Source organism: Aquarana catesbeiana, linkage group LG09 (genome assembly GCF_042186555.1).
Source record: "Aquarana catesbeiana isolate 2022-GZ linkage group LG09, ASM4218655v1, whole genome shotgun sequence".
Classification (NCBI taxonomy): Eukaryota; Metazoa; Chordata; class Amphibia; order Anura; family Ranidae; genus Aquarana; species Aquarana catesbeiana.
In genome coordinates this window covers 202,367,883-202,389,646 of record NC_133332.1, presented here as the reverse complement: position 1 = coordinate 202,389,646, position 21,764 = coordinate 202,367,883, and the positions used below count along the sequence as shown (strand labels likewise).

Sequence of the window (21,764 nt, the reverse complement as noted above, 5' to 3'; positions counted from 1 at the left end):
AGGAGGCGACACTGTGCCCGATCTTTGATCATTGACTTTTCCCATGTTGTTCAGGTAGATCTCCACCTCTTTAACCACTTCATCCCCTGAAGGATTTACCCCCTTCCTGACCAGAGCACTTTTTACAATTTGGCACTGCGTCGCTTTAACTGCTAATTGCGCGGTCATGCAATGCTGTACCCATATTTATGTAACGAAATTTGTGTCCTTTTCTTCCCACAAATAGAGCTTTCTTTTGATGGTATTTGATCACCTCTGCTGTTTTTTATTTTTTGCGCTATAAACGGAAAAAGACCGAAAATTTTGAAAAAAAAAATTATATTTTCTACTTTTTGTTATAAAAAAAATCCAATAAACTCAATTTTAGTCATACATTTAGGCCAAAATGTATTCGGCCACATGTCTTTGGTAAAAAAAATGTCAATAAGTGTATATTTATTGGTTTTCGCAAAAGTTATAGCGCCTACAAACTAGGGTACATTTTCTGGAATTTACAAAGCCTTTATTTTATGACTACCTATGTAATTTCTTGAGGTGCTAAAATGGCAGGGCAGTACAACCCCCCCCCCCCCCCCCCCCCAAATGACCCCATTTTGGAAAGTAGACACCCCAAGGAAATTGCTGAGAGGCATGTTGAGCCCATTGAATATTTTTTTTTTTTTTTTGTCCCAAGTGATTGAATAATGAAAAAAAAAAAAGTTGTCACTAAATGATATATTGCTCACACAGGCCATGGGCATATGTGGAATTGCACCCCTAAAAACATTCAGCTGCTTTTCCTGAGTACGGGGATACAACATGTGTGGGACTTTTTGGGAGCCTAGCCGTGTATTGGGCCCCGAAAACCAATCACCGCCTTCAGGATTTCTAAGGGCGTAAATTTTTTATTTCACTCCTCACTACCTATCACAGTTTTGAAGACCATAAAATGCCCAGATGGCACAAACCCCCCCAAATGACCCCATTTTGGAAAGTAGACACCCCAAGATATTTGCTGAGAGGCATGTTGAGTCCATGGAATATTTTATATTTTGACACAAGTTGCGGGAAAGTGACAAATTTTTTTTTTTTTTGCACAAAATTGTCACTAAATGATATATTGCTCACACAGGCCATGGGCATATGTGGAATTGCACCCCAAAATACATTTAGCTGCTTTTCCTGAGTACGGGGATACCACATGTGTGGGACTTTTTGGGAGCCTAGCCGTGTACGGGGCTCCAAACACCAATCACCGCCTTCAGGATTTCTAAGGGCGTAAATTTTTGATATCACTCTTCACTGCCTATCACAGTTTCGGAGGCCATGGAATGCCCAGATGGCACAACCCCCCCCCCCCCCCCCCAAATGACCCCATTTTGGAAAGTAGACATCCCAAGCTATTTGCTGAGAGGCATGGTGAGTATTTTGCAGCTCTCATTTGTTTTTGAAAATGAAGAAAGACAAGAAAAAAAATATATATATATATTTTTTTTTCAATTTTCAAAACTTTGTGACAAAAAGTGAGGTCTGCAAAATACTCACTATACCTCTCAGCAAATAGCTTGGGGTGTCTACTTTCCAAAATAGGGTCATTTGGGGGGGGGGGTTTGTGCCACCTGGGCATTCCATGGCCTCCGAAACTGTAATAGGCAGTGAAGAATGAGATAAAAAATTTACGCCCTTAGAAAGCCTGAAGGCGGTGCTTGGTTTTCGGAGTCCCGTACGCAGCTAGGCTCCCAAAAAGTCTCACACATGTGGTATCCCCATACTCAGGAGAAGCAACAGAATGTATTTTGGGGTGTAATGTCACATATTCCCATGGCATGTTTGAGCAATATATCATTTAGTGACAACTTTGTGCAAAAAAAAAAAAAAAAATTTGTCTCTTTCCCGCAACTTGTGTCACAATATAAAATATTCCATGGACTCGACATGCCTCTCAGCAAATAGCTTGGGGTGTCTACTTTCCGAAATGGGATCATTTTGGGGGGGGGGGGGTTTGAACTGTCCTGGCATTTTATGCACAACATTTAGAAGCTTATGTCACACATCACCCACTCTTCTAACCACTTGAAGACAAAGCCCTTTCTGACACTTTTTGTTTACATGAAAATATTTTTTTTTTGCAAGAAAATTACTGTGAACCCCCAAACATTATATATTTTTTTAAAGCAAATGCCCTACAGAATAAAATGGTGGGTGTTTCATTTTTTTTTTTCACACAGTATTTGCGCAGCGATTTTTCAAACGCATTTTTTGGGGAAAAAACACACTTTTTTAAAATTTTAATGCACTAAAACACACTATATTGCCCAAATGTTTGATGTAATAAAAAAGATGATCTTAGGCCGAGTACATGGACACCAAACATGACATGCTTTAAAATTGCGCACAAACGTGCAGTGGCGACAAACTAAATACATTTTTAAAAGCATTTTAAAGCCTTTACAGGTTACCACTTTAGATTTACAGAGGAGGTCTACTACTAAAATTACTGCCCTCGATCTGACCTTCGCGGTGATACCTCACATGCATAGTGCAATTGCTGTTTACATTTGACGCCAGACCGACGCTTGCGTTCGCCTTTGCGTGAGAGCAGGGTGCTTTTTTTTTTTTTTTTTTTTCTTTATTTTTTTTTGCTTTTTTTATCTTATTTTTAAACTGTTCCTTTCATTTTTTTTTTTTTTAAATAATTTTTATTGTTATCTCAGGGAATGTAAATATCCCCTATGGTAGCAATAGGTAGTGACAGGTACTCTTTTTTGAAAAAAATATTAGACCCTAGATCTCTCCTCTGCCCTCAAAGCATCTGACCACACCAAGATCAGTGTGATAAAATGCTTTCCCAATTTCCCAATGGCGCTGTTTACATCTGGCGAAATCTAAGTCATGAAATGCTCGTAGCTTCCGGTTTCTTAGGCCATAGAGATGTTTGGAGCCACTCTAGTCTCTGATCAGCTCTATGGTCAGCTGGCTGAGTCACCGGCTGCATTCTCAGGTTCCCTGTTGGGACAGGAGAGCCAGAGAAAAACGTGGAAGACGGTGGGGGGCATTCCCTCCCACTGCTTGTAAAAGCAGTCTAGAGGCTAATTAGCCACTAGGATTGCTTTTACATGAAAGCTGACCGCTGGCTGAAAAGAATGATACCAAGATGATACCTAAACCTGCAGGCATCATTCTGGTATAACCACTCAAAGTCCAGCAACATACCAGTACGTTGCTGGTCCTTGTTGGGCATATATTGTAATCTTTTTGTTTTCATGCAGCCTGTGGGCTGAACGAAAAAAAGAGATTGATCGGTGGGTATGCCCACCATTAGAATACCTCCCTTCATCCACCCACTTCTAATGATGGGCATACATGCACCGTTTATATATGCCGAAGCATGGGGGCATCCTCCCGCAAAAAGTAGGAGCAAATCGCTCCTCCGCCCCTGCTGCCCCCATGCTTCAGCATATATCACCTCTGCTGGAGTCACGGCTTTATATATCGTGGGAGCAAACGCTGTTGCTGTCAAGATAAATAAATCCGCGCTGCAGCTGAATGGCGTACCTGAAAACAAAAAAATGGTTAATAATAAAACACATTAAACGGTAAAGTATAAAAAATTGCATACCTGAAAAGCAAACATGATAAAACATAATAACAATAAAACATTGCAGAATAGAATACAGTAAAAAAGAGCAGAACAGTAGAGAGAGAATAGAGAGAGAGAACAATAAAACGACAACTATTTTTGTTTTTATTTTATATTTTTTTGTGTGTGTGTTTTTTTTTTTTTTTTTACACTTTTTTTGTAACTGTAACATTTGTAACTGTAACCGGTTCCAGGTTCGGGTCTCTCAAAATGCGATGGCATCTTGGGAGACCCTGTGAAAGTGTGCCTAGTCTGAGCAATGCTGTACCCTACGCTAACACTCAACTAGTGTATGGTAGCGTTCAAAACATTCATCAATGCAAAGACCAGGATTGTCAGGACAGGAGGGACAATAATAGCGGGTGTCACGCCTATATCCGCGCTTGCTGCAGGCACGACATCTTTTTTGGGGTGTTTCGTTGGGTAGGGGTACTCGGGAGGACATAAAGAAAATGCCTCTCATGCAGTCGACTGCATTTGGTTGGGTATGTGAATGGGGGAAGTACGGGCGCTGCAGAAGTGGTGGGTTCCCAATTAGGATTGGCGAATGCAGCAGGAAGGGCATTATGGGCACGACGGGCCTGTGTTTGTCTTCTTATTGGTGGCAGCAGGACACTACTTGTGCTTGCCACCTCACCAGCTTGAACTGCACTTATGGGACTCGCCACGTCACCAAGTGCTACTGCAGTGCTGGTTTGACTACGACCGGGGTGTACTAGGCCGCTGGTGCTTGCCAGTTCACCAAAACGCTACCAAAAAAACTGTTAGCGATCGCAGGGATCAGGCCTGACCCTGCAAACGCTGCAGTTATGCGTTTAGTGTTTTGTAAGTGACAGTGATCGATTGATACTGCACTTGGGTGGGCTGAGCTGGGCGGAGGGGCAAAACGCAGGTGCTAGCAGGTATCTGGGCTGATCCCGCTAACACTGCGTTTTTGGGAACCCTAAACTGCTGGGGACGCTAGTATAGATCTAATCGCATCAGATATTGATCCGTTCAGATACTATACCACTAATAGAGGTGTACGGTGCGTGCGTGGGTGTTAGCGCTACTGGCACTAACCTGACGCTGCTTGGGGCTGGTGCTTACCAGTTCACCAAAATGCTACCAAAAAAACTGTTAGCGATCGCAGGGATCAGGCCTGACTCTGCGAACGCTGCAGTTAGGCGTTTAGTGTTTTGTAAGTGACAGTGATCGATTGATACTGCACTTGGGTGGGCTGGGCTGGGCTGGGCGTAGGGGCAAAACGCAGGTGCTAGCAGGTATCTGGGCTGATCCCGCTAACACTGCGTTTTTGGGAACCCTAAACTGCTGGGGACGCTAGTATAGATCTAATCGCATCAGATATTGATCCGTTCAGATACTATACCACTAATAGAGGTGTACGGTGCGTGCGTGGGTGTTAGCGCTACTGGCACTAACCTGACGCTGCTTGGGGCTGGTGCTTACCAGTTCACCAAAATGCTACCAAAAAAACTGTTAGCGATCGCAGGGATCAGGCCTGACTCTGCGAACGCTGCAGTTATGCGTTTAGTGTTTTGTAAGTGACAGTGATCGATTGATACTGCACTTGCGTGGGCTGGGCTGGGCTGGGCGTAGGGGCAAAATGCAGGTGCTAGCAGGTATCTGGGCTGATCCCGCTAACACTGCGTTTTTGGGAACCCTAAACTGCTGGGGACGCTAGTATAGATCTGATCGGATCAGATATTGATCCGTTCAGATACTATACCACTAAGGGAGGCGTATGCTGCGTGCGTGGGTGTTAGCGATACTGGCGCTAACCTGACGCTGCCTGGGGTGACACAGACCTTATCTGACCCTAAAACCTAAGTTATATCACTGCCGGGCGATCAGGGGGCTAAACCTTTATTCGGTAATAAACGGCGGGTGCCCTGACACTATAAAAAATAAACGAACTAACCAGCGTCACCCGTAACAGTTATACGGTGACCACTGGTGAAACGGTTAACTAGGGGGCAATCAAGGGGTTAAAACCTTTATTAGGTAGTATATGGGGGTCCCTGACGCTATAAAACACTGACGGCGAACCTAAATATTTACCTCCCTAACTAGCGTCACCAGTGACACTAATACAGCGATCAGAAAAATTATCGCTTAGTGACACTGGCGACGGGGGGTGATCAAGGGGTTAAAACTTTGTAAAGGGGTGTTAGGGGGGTACCCTAGACCTAAAGGGGGCTAACACTAACTGCCCTACCACACTAACTGTCACCAATGCAGTAATCAGAAAAAAAAAAAACTGCTTGGTGTCAGTGTGACAGGGGGTGGGGAGGGGTGATCGGGGGGTAAAGGGGGGTGTAATGTGTGCCTGGCATGTTCTACTGTGTGTGTAGTGTTTGTGCACTACGGAACGGAAAATACCGAGCCGAGGAGAGATGACATCGCTTCCTCCGCTTCTGTTTACTATGCAGAAGCCGAGGAAGCCTGTCATTCGCCAGGAGCGATTGTGAGGGGAGAGCCACGAATGAGTGGCCTCCCCCTCACCTCTCATAGCTCCTGACGGGAATCCGACCGCCGCAGGCATCGGGGGGGGGGGGAGGCAAGGACGTACCTGTAAGTCCTTTTGCCTGCTCGTGCCATTCTGCCGACGTACATCGTCGTGCGGCGGTCGGCAAGTGGTTAAGGTTGCCTACCCCTGATATACAGTCATTGACCAAAATTATTGACACCCCTGCATTTCTGTCAGATAATGCACCACTTTGCCCAGAAAAATTTTGCAATTACAAATGTTTAGGCACTCTCATGTTCATTTCTTTTGTTTGTATTGGTAAAACACAAAAAAAGTGGAGAAACAAAAAAGCATGATCTGACTGATCTTCTACCCCCCCTTCTAGCTGTCAAAATAAAAAAATAAAAAACTCTGCCTGGCCGCATCACTCATTTACAGTGCTCTGCGAATGGAAAACTACTGTCTGTCGACTTGCAGTTTTCAATAAACTTCCATGGTGCTGATCACTGGTGCAATGCTTTACAGGCTTCAACAACAAAAAATACTAAATGCACATTTTTTTACCTGCAAAAGTGCATTTATTATTTTTTGTAAAAAGGTAAACTTATCCTTTAACGTATGCACTAGTATTGAGTGTTTTTTGAGTGCATCTGTGGAAGATTTTTATGTGTTTTTTAAGTGTTTTATTGACTTATTTAGAAGCGCTAAGATTTTTTTTTCCCCTATCTGATGTTAACCTGTTATGATCTGCTCAAGATTTTGCATTAAAGTGATTGTAAAGTCTCTTTAAAAAAAATAAATAACAAACGGTATACTTGCCACCTCTGCCCAGTTGGTTTTACACAGAGCAGCATGGATCCTCCTCTTCTTGGGTTCCTCTGTGCTGCTCCTGGCCCCTCCCTCCTGTTGGGTGCCTCCACAACAAGAAGCTTGCTATGAGGGCCCCCGAGCCAAGTCACAGCTCTGTGTGTCCATTCAGACACGGAGTCAGGCCCTGGCCCTGGCCCTGCCCCATCTCTACCCAATTGACTAACTGACTTTGATTGACAGCCGCGGGAGCCAGTGACGCCGCTGCTGTGTCTCAGCCAATCAGGAGGAGAGTCCAAGACGGCTAAGACACTCGTGAACATCGCTGGAGAGAGATGGGGCTCAGGTAAGTAATTAAGGGGGTGGTGGGGAGGCTGATGCACACAGAAGGTTTTTTATCTTAATGCATCTTAATGCATAGAATACATTAAGATAAAAAACCTTCTGCTTTTACAACTCCTTTAAAGCTTTCTGTGATCTGCATTGGATTGAGCCACTGTCTGCCAATTCTATGCAAGACCGTAAGGCTCTGTTTCCACTAGTGCGACTTTTCATGCGACTTGGGACTGAAAAGTCGCATGACAAATTGTTTCCAATGATTTCCAATGAGTACCGTTCATATCTGTGCGACTTCAAGTCGCAGCGACTTCAAAGTAGTCCCTGCACTACTTTGGTCCCACTTTGATGCGACTTGAGGTCCATAGATACAGGCATTGCTTCAAATCGCGGTAAAAAGTCGCGGTAAAAAATCGCGGCAAAATCGCGCGACTTTGGGGACGCACTAGTGGAAACATAGCCTAAGTCACAACTACCTTCCCACAACTGGATCAGTTTATAGAGCTCACACTTGCAGTGCTTAGATTGGAGAGGCAGAACAGTCATAATATAGTACAACATTTCTGTGTGTATCGCTTCTGTATTTAGCAGTTTAAATGGAGGAACTTTGTTTCCTTTTAGGTCATAACTGGTGTGTTCATAGAAAGTGCACCTAACTGAATCTACTGATAATATAAATAAAAAAGTTATCAAAAACCAATTGGCTTGGAATATTGTTCAGCCATGCTAGATATCTTTGAATACAGTGCCTTTAAAAAGTATTCATACCCCTTGAAAGTTTCCTCATTTTTTTTCATGTTACAACCAAAAACGTAAATGTATTTTATTGGGATTTTATGAGATAGACCAACACAAAGTGGCACAGAATTGTAAAGTGGAAGGAAAATGATAAATGGTTTAACTTTTTACAAATAAATATGTGAAAAGTGTGGCGTGCAGTTGTATTCAGCCCTCTTTACTCTGATACCCCTAACTAAAATCTGGTGGAACCAATTGCCTTCAGACGTCACCTAATTAGTAAAAAAAAGTCTACATGTGTGTAATTTAATCTTAGTGTATATATACAGCTGTTCTGTGAAGCCTTCAGAGATTTGTTAGAGAACCTTAAACCGTAATGAATTAACAGCATCATGAAGGCCAAGGAACAGTTGTGGAGAACATTAAAGCAGGGTTAGGTTATTCCAAAAATATCCCACGCTTTGAACATCTCACAGGGCACTGTTCAATCCATCGTCCGAAAATGGAAAGAGTATGTCACAATTGCAAACCTACCAAAACATGGCTGTCCACCTAAACTGACAGGCTGGGCGAGGAGACCATTAATCAGAGAAGCAGCCAAGAGGCCAATGTTAAAGGATAACTAAAGGATTTTTATTAAAAAACAAACATGTCATGCTTACCTCCTCTATGCAATTGGTTATGCACAGAGTGGCTCCGATCCTCCTTTTCTGGGGTCCCCCAGCGGTGCTTCTGGCTCCTCCTCTTCTCGAGTGCCCCATCAGAGAAGCGCTCCCCCTCAGGGGGAACCCGTCTGGGCGCGCTCCCGTGTTCTGCTGCTGTGTCCATTGACACAGACAGCAGGACTTGGCTCCTCTCCCCGGCTCCCACATCATTTGGATTTGATTGACAGCGGCAGGAGCCAATGGCTGCGCTGATATCAATCTATCCATTTAGGACCCGAGACACCAGCTACAGCGGGTGTGCTCATCCCTGGAGCAGGAACGATCGGGCTCAGGTAAGTAAAAGGGGGGCTCTGGGGGGGCTTGGTGGACTACAAGAGGTTTTTCACCTCAATGCATAGAATAGAAGAAGCTGTGAAAAGCTGGTTAGAGACATGCCCCAAAAGAATTGCAGCTGTAATTGCAGCGAAAGGTGGTTCTACAAAGTATTGACTCAGGGGGGCTGAACACAAATGTATGCCACACTTTTCACATATTTATTTGTAAAAAAAAAATGAAAACCATTTATCAATTTCCTTTCACTTCACAATTTTGTGCCACTTTGTTTTGGTCTATCACATAAAATCCCAATAAAATACATTTACGTTTTTGATTGTAACATGACAAAATGTGGAAAATGTCAAGGGGTATGAATACTTTTTCAAGGCACTATATCTGTTTTGATTATCTTCTGATATCTTTTTTATCTCTAATATATTTTTATCTCTAATATCTTTGTTTTATGATGTTGATCTATCTTATCTATATCTCTTCGTGCCAGATCTATTTTTGATATGTCTTTCTGTCAGTTTCATCCTATTTCATCAATCTCTACTATATCCATCTTCATTAACTTGTTACTGTTAAATGTAAAATGCAGCCCTTCCCCTCCTGTTCCATTTATATATGATGCGTTGTGTCTCTTGCAGGCCCTTCCCCTCGGAGGACACGGCAGAAAATGATGATGACATATATCGCAGTCTGGAGGAGTTGGCAGAGTGAGTTTCTATAACACTTTATAATGAACTATCTGTGAAAGTTTGAATAAAAATAAGGAATGTGACTTTGGAGTAAACCTCGAATGGCTGACCTGAATAGGGTTTGCTTGTTTTTGTAGTACACACAGAAGGTAGTTAGGCTGAAAAAAAGGAAAGTGTTCAGCCTTATTTAACTACTTCACATCCAGGGCAATTTATTTATGTTTTACACACCTGAAAAAAATTCCCCAAACGGTTAGATCATCTTCTTTTATATATATTTTTTTTCTTAAATTTTTTTCGCTGCCAGAGCCGTTTGTGTCTTCTGCACACATTGTTAAAAAATAATTTTAGCCCTGAAAATAACGTAACACCCCCAAACATTATATATTTTCTGAAAGCAGACACCCTAGAGAATAAACTAGTAAAATAGTGGCAGTTACAATTTTATGTCACATGATATTACTGCAAAGGTCTAGGAAATGCAAAATTTCAGTAAAAAACACACACGTGATATGTAGGGCAAATAAATGGAAATGCCCAAACATTTGGTAAAATATAAAAGACAAGGTTACGACGAGTAAATAGATTCCCAACATGGCAAACCTTAAATTTGTGTGCACCTATGAAATGGTGACTAACTTCAGTATCCTATATTTTCTATAGGTGACGCTTCAAAAGCCTCCTATAGGTATCAGTTTAGTGTTACGGAGGAGGTCTTGTGCTAGAAATCAAAATAACTCAATACACAACCACTAATGTCTAAACCGCTGGCAGCAAAAGTGAGTACACCCCTAAGTGAAAATGTCCAAACTGGGCCCAATTAGCCAATTAGCCATTTTCCCTCCTTGGTGTCAGGTTTCAGGTGTGAATGGGGAGCAGGTGTTTTTAAATTAGGTGTTATCGCTCTTACTCTCTTATACTGGTCACTTGAAGTTCCACATTGCATCTCATGGCACAGAACTCTCTGAGAATCTGCAAAAAAAGAATTGTTGCTCTACATAAAGATGGCCTAGGCTATAAGAAGATTGTCGGGACCCTGAAACTGAGCTGCAGCACAGTGGCCAAGACCATACAGTAGTTTAACAGGACAGGTTCCACTCAGAACAGGCCTCGCCATGGTTGACCAAAGAAGTTGCGTGCACGTGCTCAGCGTCATATCCAGAGGTTGTCTTTGGGAAATAGACATATGAGTGCTGCCAGCATTGCTGCGGAGGTTGAAGGGGTGGGTGGTCAGCCTGTCAGTGCTCAGACCATACGCCACACACTGCATCAAATTGGTCTGCATGGCTGTTGTCTCAGAAGGAAGCCTCTTCTAAAGATGATGCACAAGAAAGCTTGCAAACAGTTTGCAGAAGACAAGCAGACTAAGGACATGGATTACTGGAACCATGCCCTGTGGTCTGATGAGACCAAGATATAAACTTATTTCTTTCAGATGGTGTCAAGCGTGTGTGGTGACATTCAGGTGAGGAGTACGAAGACAAGTGTGTCTTGCCTACAGTCAAGCACGGTGGTGTGAATGTCATGGCCTGGGGCCGCATGAGTGCTGCCGGCACTGGGGAGCTACAGTACATTGAGTGAACCATGAATGCCAACATGTACTGTGACATACTGCAGCCGAGCATGATCCCCTCCCTTCGCAGACTGGGCCGCAGGGCAGTATTCCAACATAACGGCCCCAAACACACCTCCAAGACCACGACTGCCTTGCTAAAGAACCTAAAAAGAACCTTGCTAAAGGTGATGGACTGGCCAAGCATGTCTCCAGACCTAAGCCCTATTGAGCATCTGTGGGGCATCTTCAAACAGAAGGTGGAGGAGGGCAAGGTCTCTAACATTCACCAGCCCCGTGATGTCGTTATGGAGGAGTGGAAGAGGACTCCAGTGGCAACCTGTGAAGCTCTAGTGAACTCCATGCCCAAGAGGGTTAAGGCAGTGCTGGAAAAATAGGATTTTCTTCTACAGCTTACCTGTAAAATCCTTTTCTTGAAGTACATCATGGGACACGGAGCAGCCATTACTATCTGGGTTATATGCCACCTACTGGTGAATGGACACTGAGGTACTTCCTCCTACACAGGAAGTACCTCAGTTTTGTAGTAAGCAATAAACTTGGCACCCCCTCCATTTTCAGCAAGTCCAGCACTGGGGCTGGAAGCTTTGTGAACCCTCGAAGCTGTGGCCAGCCAGAAGAGCAGAGTCACAAAAATAAAAAAGAGGACTTTGCACTGCAATTGCAAAAAACCTTGATGAGCCTGGAAAAAAGCGGCACATGAAGATATGCATCATTGATGACAATGGACACTGAAATCTGAGGTCAACACTAAATGGACAGAGCCTATCTGAGACAGAAGGATGTCCAGCGGCTTAAGATCTAAGCTAGAACTTATGTCCCTCTTTGGTTTTGGGACTGCTACCGGTTGAGTTATTTTTTTGTTTTTGTTTTTTAATAATGAGCCCATACCTCTGCTCCAAGAGTCAAATGGAAGGCAAAAGACTAATCTGTGGCAGACCCTTAAGGCCCAAAGAGGCGTACCTAACCTACCAAGCTTCTGCCAGCTAAAGGTGGAGCAAAACCACCTCAGAGACTGCCCTAAGATCTTCTGGCCTGAGATACTCTCAAAACACAGCGGCCTCAGATGCCTCCTTCACCCAGGTGGGGGAAAGCTTACAGCATCTGCTATTCCTGGGCAGTCCCCCATCCATATACTAACCAGGCTTGATCCTGCTTAGGCTTCGATTAACAGATCAGGCATGATCAAGGTGATGTGGCCGCAGTCTGACCAAAAAGGAATGAGTCAGGAAACACTGCAATGATAAAAACCACAGTGGTTCAGATGCACCTGACCCTACTGTCTATTGGGAGTTGTGGACACTGCCAGATCACTGAACCTGACAGTAATGCACCTTCGTCTCCTGGCTGCCTCTCTTTTTTTCTGGAATTATTTAACTGGTATAACAGGTAAATAACGTAGCAACTATATTAGCCAACCTAATACACAGTCGTCCGAGGATGTAGGCCTAAAACAATATTGGTTTACCGCTATGCAACCCCTTAGGTACTGTATGTAAGTATGCATGTACCCAGGTATGTAGGTACCTAGGTATGCAAACATGCAGGTATACAAGTATTCTTGCCATTCATTAATTTATGTATGCAGTTCAAGGCAAATAAGCACATATGTATATCTCCCTAGGCAAATAAGCGCATATGTCTGTAGTCCTAGGCAAATAAGCACATATGTGCTTATTTGCCTAGGACTACAGATATATGTGCTTCTTTGCCTTGGACTACAAACATATGTGCTAATTTACCTAGGGATACATACACATGTGCCTATTTGCCTAGGACTACATATATATGTATGTATCCCTAGGCAAATCAGCACACATGTATGTAGTTCTAGGCAAATGAGCACATATATATGTAGTCCTAGGCAAATAAGCACATATGTATACAGTTTAATGTAAATGAGCACATATGTATGCAGTTTACCGTAAGTAAGCACATATGTATGTAGTTCAAACTAAGCATATACATGTGCAGTACAAATTAAAACATGCCAGCCTGCGTTTAAGCAATATGCATTTATGGAAGCATGCAAGTATGTGCTTATGCAAACATGCGTTTAAGCAACACACAAAAGTGTGTGTCTATGCAAACACACATTTATGCAATACGTGCCCATGGAAACATGTGTTTACGCAATAAGCAAGCATGCGTTTATGAAACTTGTTTATGCAACATATATTACGCAACACGTATCTATGCGAACGTGTCTAGGCAACGTGTTTACGCAAACGTGTCTATGCAAACATGCGTCCACGCAACATGTATCTATGCCGACATGCGGCTACGCAAACATGTGTCCATGTATACGTGCGGTTACACAAACATGTATCTATGGCAATATGCATTTATGCAAACATGCATCCACACAAATACGTATATCTATGCAACATGCATATACATTTATACACACACATCTATACAACACATGCCTATGAAAACCTGCGTCTAACACGCCGTCTCGGCCAGCCTTGGGGAGCTGCATGCCAGGCGGGTGCGGGGGGACACGGGGCGGGCTGGCTGGCCGGCCGGGGCCCTCTGCAAACATTTGCCTATGCAAGCTTGTGTTACTCAAGCAAGCGTCTATGCAAATATGTGCCTATGCAGGTAAGCAAGCTTTATGAAACACAAATACTACACTGCACCTGGGCCCATACTAGCTTTAGTTGGGGCTAGCCAAGTACATAGGCATTCAGTGCAGCCTCAACAGCCTAAAACTAAGCTCCTGCAGACCAAATGCATGCTATTCTGGAGACAAAACTCCTTAAAGTGCACCGATGTCCATGTTCTTTCAAACATGTACTTATGCCACATGTATCTATGCAACATCTATGCAAAACATGTTTTTAATCAAACATGCATTTAAGCAACAAGTTTGCAAGCATGTATACTATACTGCACCTGCCCAACTGCACTTGGCCCCATGCTAGTTTTGCAAGATTGCCCAAGCATATATGCATCCCATGCAGCTTTTTTTCTGCTTCAGAGCAGCCTAAAAGTAAGCTCCTGCAGACCAGTTGCACATTATTCTGGAGACACAACACCTTACAGTGCAAAGATAACCGTATAGGGGTGTATCGACATACAGTTGTACAGGTCCCCCGGATTAAGCAGTAAGTATGCAGTATATAATCATGACTTGTCTGCCCATAACTCTCTCCCATAGTAAAAACTCACTTCATTAGTATCCATGGGCTGCTGTTATGTCTCAAGAGGCCTTGCTGGACCTGCAGTCCATATGTAAACATGGTCACCCCTTCACTTCCTGCCTAAATAGAAATAGGCCATACTGAGCGAGCCTGCGCCCTCTAGTGGTTGGGGGAGAAACAGCAGCCCAATCTCCTAAGAAGCACACAGAGCAAGATTAAACAGCACACTTCCCCCAGTGGCTACTGAGGGAAAACCAGACAATCAGATCTCTTAAAAAAAAACAAAAAAAAAAACTGCAAAATGCAGACTTGCCCTTCCTGCTGCTGGACTCTGAGCACTATGACTCTGAATCCAGTCTTCACCCATCACGGCAGGCTGGGTGAAGGAGAAAAATTACCTGCTTGCAAATTTTACAAACTATAAAAACTGTTTTTCTTTCAAAATTTTTGGTCCTTTTTTGCTTTAGCAAAAAAGAAAAAACCCAGTACTGTAGTGATTAAATACCACCAAAAGAAAGCTCTATTTGTGTGAAAAAAATGCTAAACATTTCATATGGGTATACAGTGTAGCATGACCATGCAATTATCATTCAAAGTGTGACAGCGCTGAAAGCAGAAAGTTGGCCTGGGCAGGAAGGGGGTTTAAGTGCCCAGTAGGCAAGTGGTCAATCTCTGTGTATCTGAGGTTGTTTCGTTTCACTGGGTATATGCGAGGGTTTACATCCAATTTAAATACCTGTAAAAGAAGCTTTTTTTGAGCTGCAGTGTGCATGGGCTTTTCACTGCTAAAGTTGCTGGAACGTGAGAATATGTTTTATCAAGCTGTATACAGCACTCCCAAACTGCCCCTGCCCATTGGAATGAATGGGCAGCGATTCCGAAGCACCTGAAAAGCGCTTCTGAAGCACCGCAACATGGGTGGTTTAAACTCTTTCTTCGGGCGCTAGCTGGCGTTAAAAGCACCCTGCTAGCGGCCGAAAAGCGCCGGTAAAACAAGCGGTGCTTTACTGCAGCTGCAGTGTGAAAGCAGCCTAACTTTAACACAGCCTAAATAATTACCAATTTATTTATTTGTATCTCAGAAATCTAGCAACATTTATTTTAGCCTAAATGTATGAAGAAAGATTATCAATTTGCAAAGTTTTAGCGCAAAAACTAAGGGAAAGTTTATTTTTATTATTTTTTTTTTTTTTTACTTGTACGGTAAAAAATAAGAAACTCCAGTGTTGAATAAACCCCATCAAAAGAAAGCTCTATTGGTCTAAAACAAAATGACACAAAATTAACTTGGGTGCAGTATTGTATGACCGAGTAATTGGCAGTCACAGTGCAGAAAAGTGACCTGGACAAAATGTTGGTTTACTATGCCGATCTTCAAGTGGTTAATAAAGGTTTGGCAAAGCAGGAATAACACATTGCACAGACTGCACTGCAATGTACGTTGACATCTTCTGCCTCCATACACGGGTTAGAGTCCCCATTTCTCGCTACAATCCTTAGCAGGTGATTAGTACAATGAAATCTGAGCTCTCTGGCTTTAGATACATTCTAACATGTTAATATTGCAGTCTTTATGATTCGTATGTAGTGGTACGCCTTTTCTCAGTACCACTTCCAGGGTGCAGTGCTGTCAGTCCTGGGCTCCCTTGGGAAGGAAGTTTCTGCTTGGTGCTGGCTACACAGATGGCTGTCTGAGAAAAGCCAATTCCAATTATAGACGCTGCAGAGCCAACAGATGGCAGCGTCCTTTGCCTTGTGTATCGGACTGGCATTAAGGCGAAAAGCCATGAACTGTGTATGGCCAGTGATGGACATTCATGTAGTTTGTCTTTCTGTTCTCACATACACTGGAGAGATGTACACAGGTTGCCACACTATGAACTCAATAAATTTCCAGGGTGTAAAGACAGGCCCAGAGCACAAATGTCATATGCCTCTCTTGTATTTGCAGGAAAGCTATTATATTCCAGAGGGCTGGCTTGGAATAGTTAAATATGTAATTGTATATTAATTGTACAATACAGGACACAGGCAACTTGTATACCATGGGTTATAGGCTTATAGCTTCAGGAGATTGGTCACTGGCAAGCCTCCCCTGCAATTCTGCTTGACTGTGTGAGTCCTCAGTTTTTTTTTTTCTAGTAAAATTCTTTAATCAACACTCACTGTCTTCCAATACCTACACAGAAGCAGTGTATCCAGATCAGTGCAACTTGAAGAAAACCTTGGGATCTGTGCCTGGAGCCCACCCTGTGGGAATGGCCTGTAATATTGCTTCAAGCACTGGATCCTACATGGGGCGCTCACCTTGGTGTGCAGTAAGTTGAGTTAGCCACAGGGTGCTATACAGTTCCAGGGCTGTGGTCCATCGCTATGAAACCCAGTCCCTGAAGATCACCATTACAGGCAAAGCCTGGACTTTATATACAGTCCCATGTCATGCATCTTTGACCTTTTAGTGTTGTAAACAGGGCTGTATTTGGAATACATTCACTTCACAGTGCAGACTTTTCAATCTTGGCGCTATAATTTAACCATTTAGAGTTAAAGTCTCGGGTGGTTTACCAGGTGTTACTTCATACCACTGGTCGTACACTTTAACAACACTTCTGCCTAGACCCCTTTAAGCACTTGACCTCCGAAAGGTAACTCTTCATGACCAGAGCATTTTTTTGCTATTCAGCATTGTGCTACTTTAACTGTCAATTGTGCAATCATGCAGCACGCTATGCAAATTCAATTTATGTAATTTTTTCTCACAAATAGAGCTTTCTTTTGGTGGAATTTGGTCACCACTGGGTTCTTTATTTTTTTTCTTTTTCAAATTTTTTTTATTTATAAGATACCCGTTTCCAACAACTTCAAACATGCAGTAAAACCGTTATAACATACCCAGAGTACAATGGAATGTAGTAAACCACACTGGTGAGTGCACCCAAGTACAGACGTCCAGCATAAAATCCCAAAAAGATCCCCGAAGGCTGGGGGCTCAGGGGAGCAACACCAGGCTGAGAGCCTCATAATTATTGTGGACAGTGAAGGACATTGCTGTACATTTTTTTTCCCCTCTTTTCGTAGAGTAAACTAAGAAAGGAAGAAGGAGGAAAATGAAAAAAGGAGGAGGAAAAGAAAGGGAAAGGGGGGGGGGGAGAAGGGCAGAGGGGGTGTGGGATAAGGTAGGGGGGTGGAATGATGAATTGATGGAGGCACTTGAAGAAAGATGGGCTACATGGTTGAGTCGCTAGAAGAAAGCTATTACTATGCAAATGCCACAAAGCATCCCGCTTACAATATGCCAAACAGTATAGAGACCAGCCTCAAACCTTCTGTCACAAAGTCATTTGGAGTGATGAGACCAAAATTTAGCTTTTTGGCCACAGTCATAAACACTACATTTAAAGAGGAGTCAACAAGGCCTATGATGAAAGGTACACCATTCCTACTGTGAAACACGAAGGTGGATTGCTGATGTTTGGGGATGTGTGAGCTACAAAGGCACAGGATATTTGGTCAAAAATGATGGCAAGATGAATGCAGTATGTTATCAAAAAATACTGGAGGAACATTTGCATTCATCAGCCAGAAAGCTGCGCATGGGACGTAGTTGGACATGACAATGATCCAAAACGCAAGGCCAAGTAGACCTTTCATTGGCTACAGCAGAATAAAATGAAGGTTCTGGAGTGGCCATCTCAGTCTCCTGGCCTCAATATCATTGAGCCTCTCTGGGGAGATCTCAAACATGCAGTTCATGCAAGACAGCCCAATAATTTACAGGAACTGGAGGCTTTTTGCCAAGAGGAATGGGCAGCTTTACCATCTGAGAAGATAAAGTGCCTCATCCACAAATACCACAAAAGACTTCAAACTGTCATTGATGTTAAAGGGGGAAATACACGGTATTAAGAACTGGGGTATGTAAACTTTTGATCAGGGTAATTTGGTGTAGTATCTGTTGTCCTTATCATTTAAAAAGAGTAAACACAGTTGATTGATAATAAATTGCTTTAACCATGAGTGAAAGAAAAGGTTATCATTCATATTCTCTGAAAAATGGTCAAGAAATCATAAATTCTGCCAGGGTATGTAAACTTATGAGCACAACTGTATATACGTGACTGAGCCTTCTCATGCCACTCTGCCGCAGTAAATGTGGCTAAGGTACTCAGGCGCTTCTTCCAGCCCTTTCATCACAAGGATTTGTTAGAGGGGGCGGTCTACCCTTAGGGTAAGCGTGTCCAGAAGGCGTTCATGATAACTTATCTCCTGCACCAGGGGTGACCAATTCATTTTCCCAAGGGGCCATATGAGAAACTGGGACTGTTGTGAAGGGCCAAACTTAATTCTGCTCAGTATTCATTTTGGATCTGGGAAGGGCTGTAAGTATGTAAATGATTAAAAAAAAAAAAACACACCTGGTGCTAGGTACAAATGCTCCCCAGGCTCTCTCCTTCCGGTTCTTGCAGCTCTCCACACAGACATCTGTCAGCTTGCCTCTGAGAGCATGCCGACAGTGGATGCATTGAGGGCCTGATAGGGACAGCCAAAAGGCCAGATGCGGTAGGGCTGCAATTTGCCCAGCTCTGTCTTACTTCGTGAGTACCCCACAGCGGAAAATACCCTCACTTGTAGCTATGGCGGAAACCAGATGAAAGGAAACCAATTCAAAACAGGCGAACATTCGCTCTGCCGAAGGCCCGCACAACACTAAACCTCAGAGTAACATTGTACTAAAGCAGGAACCCGGTTTAAAATTGGTCTCAGCATCTGATTCTAGATATTTTTCAGGCTGGACCTAATTAACAAAATCTGAATTTTCTGTATCTGTTATAATTTGGTGGACAGAATATGGCCTTAATACAGCCATCTTTGTTCAGAGCTCCAAAACCCCCCGCCTTTTCCTCCTACTTTCATTTCTCAACCGGAGTCAGACCCTGATATCCTAGAGCAATGTTTCTCAACTCCAGTCCTCAAGTGCCCCCAACAGGTCATGTTTTCAGGATTTCCTTCAGATGAAATGGCTGTGATAATTACTAAGGCAATGAAACTGATCAAATCACCTGTGCAAAATAATGGAAAGTCTGAAAATATTACCTGTTGGGGGTATTTAAAGCGGGATTCCGGCCTAAAAAAAAAGAAAATCAAAAGTCAGCAGCTACAAACACTGTTGCTGCTGACTTTAAATAAGTACTTACCTGTCCTGGGTGCCCACGATGTCGGCCACCCGAGGCCGACCCGTCCCTCGGCTCTCAGGTCCCGGCACCGCCATCCTAGGTATGGGAAGCAGGCAGTGGAGCCTTGCGGCTTCACTGCCAGTTTCCTACTGCGCACGCGCGAGCGGCACGGCACTCTGTGAATGGCCCCGTGGTGTTCTGGGAACACACACAGTTCCCAGAAGACAACAGGGCCGCTCACCGAGGAGCAGAAGACGCAGCGGAAAAGGAAGACGCAGATTAGGAAGACTGCCTAGCAACAAGGGTTTAGGTAAGTTTAAATTTTTTTTTTTTCAAATGTTTTTTTTTATTTTTTTAGGATTTTTGGTGTAATTTTTTTTTTTTCAGGGTGGCCCTCCATTTGAGGACTGGAGTTGAGAAACATTGTCCTAGAGGACGCATACTCTATAGTAGGGTTGCACCAATACTAGTATCGGTGCCAATAACGAGCATTTGCACCAGTACTTGTACTGGTGCAAATGCTCCGATGCCTAATCCGATACCTGGGCAGTCAGGGGTGATCGGTGCGGCGGTGGGGGGAGTTACAAGCACCGATCTCCCTGTGTAGATTTCAATAAAGCAGCTGATAGACGCTTTTCCTCTTCCCCTCCGACCCCCCCCCCCCACAGCTGTCAGCTGCTTTATTGAAATCAACACAGGGAAACCCGTGCTTTTAACTCTCCACCACTGCATCGATCACCCTCGACTCCTCCGGTCCCCCTCCATGCTGCTCTGGTCCCCCTCTGTGTACCCCTCAGTGCAGCTCCGGTGCTCCTCCTCCGGTCCCCTTCGTGGCCCCCTCTGTGCTCCTCATCCAGTCCCTCTGGGCTCCTCCTCCAGGCCCCCCTGTCCTAGATCTGTCAGGCTGAAGAGCGGAGGAAGGAGATCACTGACTCTTTCCATTCATAACAGAGAATCGTAAACTGTGTTACTCTGCTTCAGTTTATGAATAGCGGAGTCGCTGTCTCCTGTCCATTCATCTTCAGTGCAGCTGAGGCTGCAGAGAAAGGGACTGGGGAATCTGTCCTCAGTCCCCTTTTGTGTTCCCCAACAAGGTTGATGAAAAATAAAATAATGAAAATTTTTAATAAATATTTAAAAGTAAAATTGTAAAAATAATAAAAAATAAAATAAAAACACTGACAGCGACCACAACCCCCCCCCCCCCCCCCCCCCAAAAAAAAGAAAGCGTTGTAAAAAAAAAATAACAAAAAAGAATCAAATTAATTGTAAAAAATAAAATTTTAAAAGATAAAATAAAAATAAAAACTACTGACAGTCTACGCGTCATCAGTGCTGCATATTAACACCACTGTCACATCACATTAAAAAAAGAATCAGTATCGGCGAGTACAAGAAAAAAGTATCGGTACTTGTCCTAAAGTGGTATCGGTGCAACCCTAGTTTAAAGATAGTGAGGATGTTAAGGTAGTGTTGAAGGAAGCTGTGGAAGATTTCCCCACCCCCACCCAACATTGTCACTATTCAGGAGGAAGTAAACCCTGATGGGTTTTACTTCCTCTTTTGTTCCCTGCAAAGTAAAAGCATAATGAGCTAGTATGCATCGCATACTAAGTGCCCATTATGTTCCAATTACCTACAAACAAAGCCAGCGATGTCCCCGCTGGTGGCCACGTTCATCTTTACCCCTCTTCCTTGTAAGGGTTTACAACCACTTTAAATGGGGAGCTACATGCAACCTGCATCCTAGCATTGAAAAGCTCATTGCCTCTGTCTGCAAAATCCTTTGCATTGTATAAATTGACTCTCCTTAGTATCGCCATGCACCTTTGGGTACAAAGATCTAGAAAAACATGCAAAACATTCCATGTTAATGAACAAATAGCATGTGCAGTCTATAACTATTCGATCAGGTAAGGATTTTCACTAGCCCTCAAAAATCTTTGCTGAACTCTCTAGTGGAAAAAAGAGTTTGCAAAGAAGTTAACTGTTCCTGTGGTTGATCCTGTAGTCCCTGTTTTAAACAAACCTCTTGCTATGCCTTTGGACGCAGGGTACTGCAGGCTGCAGTATTACTCCTCTAGTATCTTATTGCCCTACTTTTTGTTGTGTCTCCCTCCCTTCTGTTGGCATTGCTATGGGACATCCCACATAGTAACTACTATGGCTGTGTGTCCTGTGATGTACGATAAAAAAATAGGACACAGAGGTCCCTCCCTT

The 21,764-nt window shown here is 43.4% G+C and overlaps 1 protein-coding gene across 8 annotated transcripts in view; it reads left to right on the top strand.

Moving 5' to 3' along the window:
- VAV2 (vav guanine nucleotide exchange factor 2) overlaps positions 1-21,764 on the top strand; it is a 375,354-nt gene that overhangs the window by 221,651 nt on the left and 131,939 nt on the right. For all 8 annotated transcript variants that reach the window (XM_073599569.1, XM_073599567.1, XM_073599566.1 and 5 more), the window contains exon 4: positions 9,601-9,669. In XM_073599569.1, the coding sequence (XP_073455670.1) occupies positions 9,601-9,669 (69 nt within the window). The remainder of the gene's footprint in view (positions 1-9,600; positions 9,670-21,764) is intronic.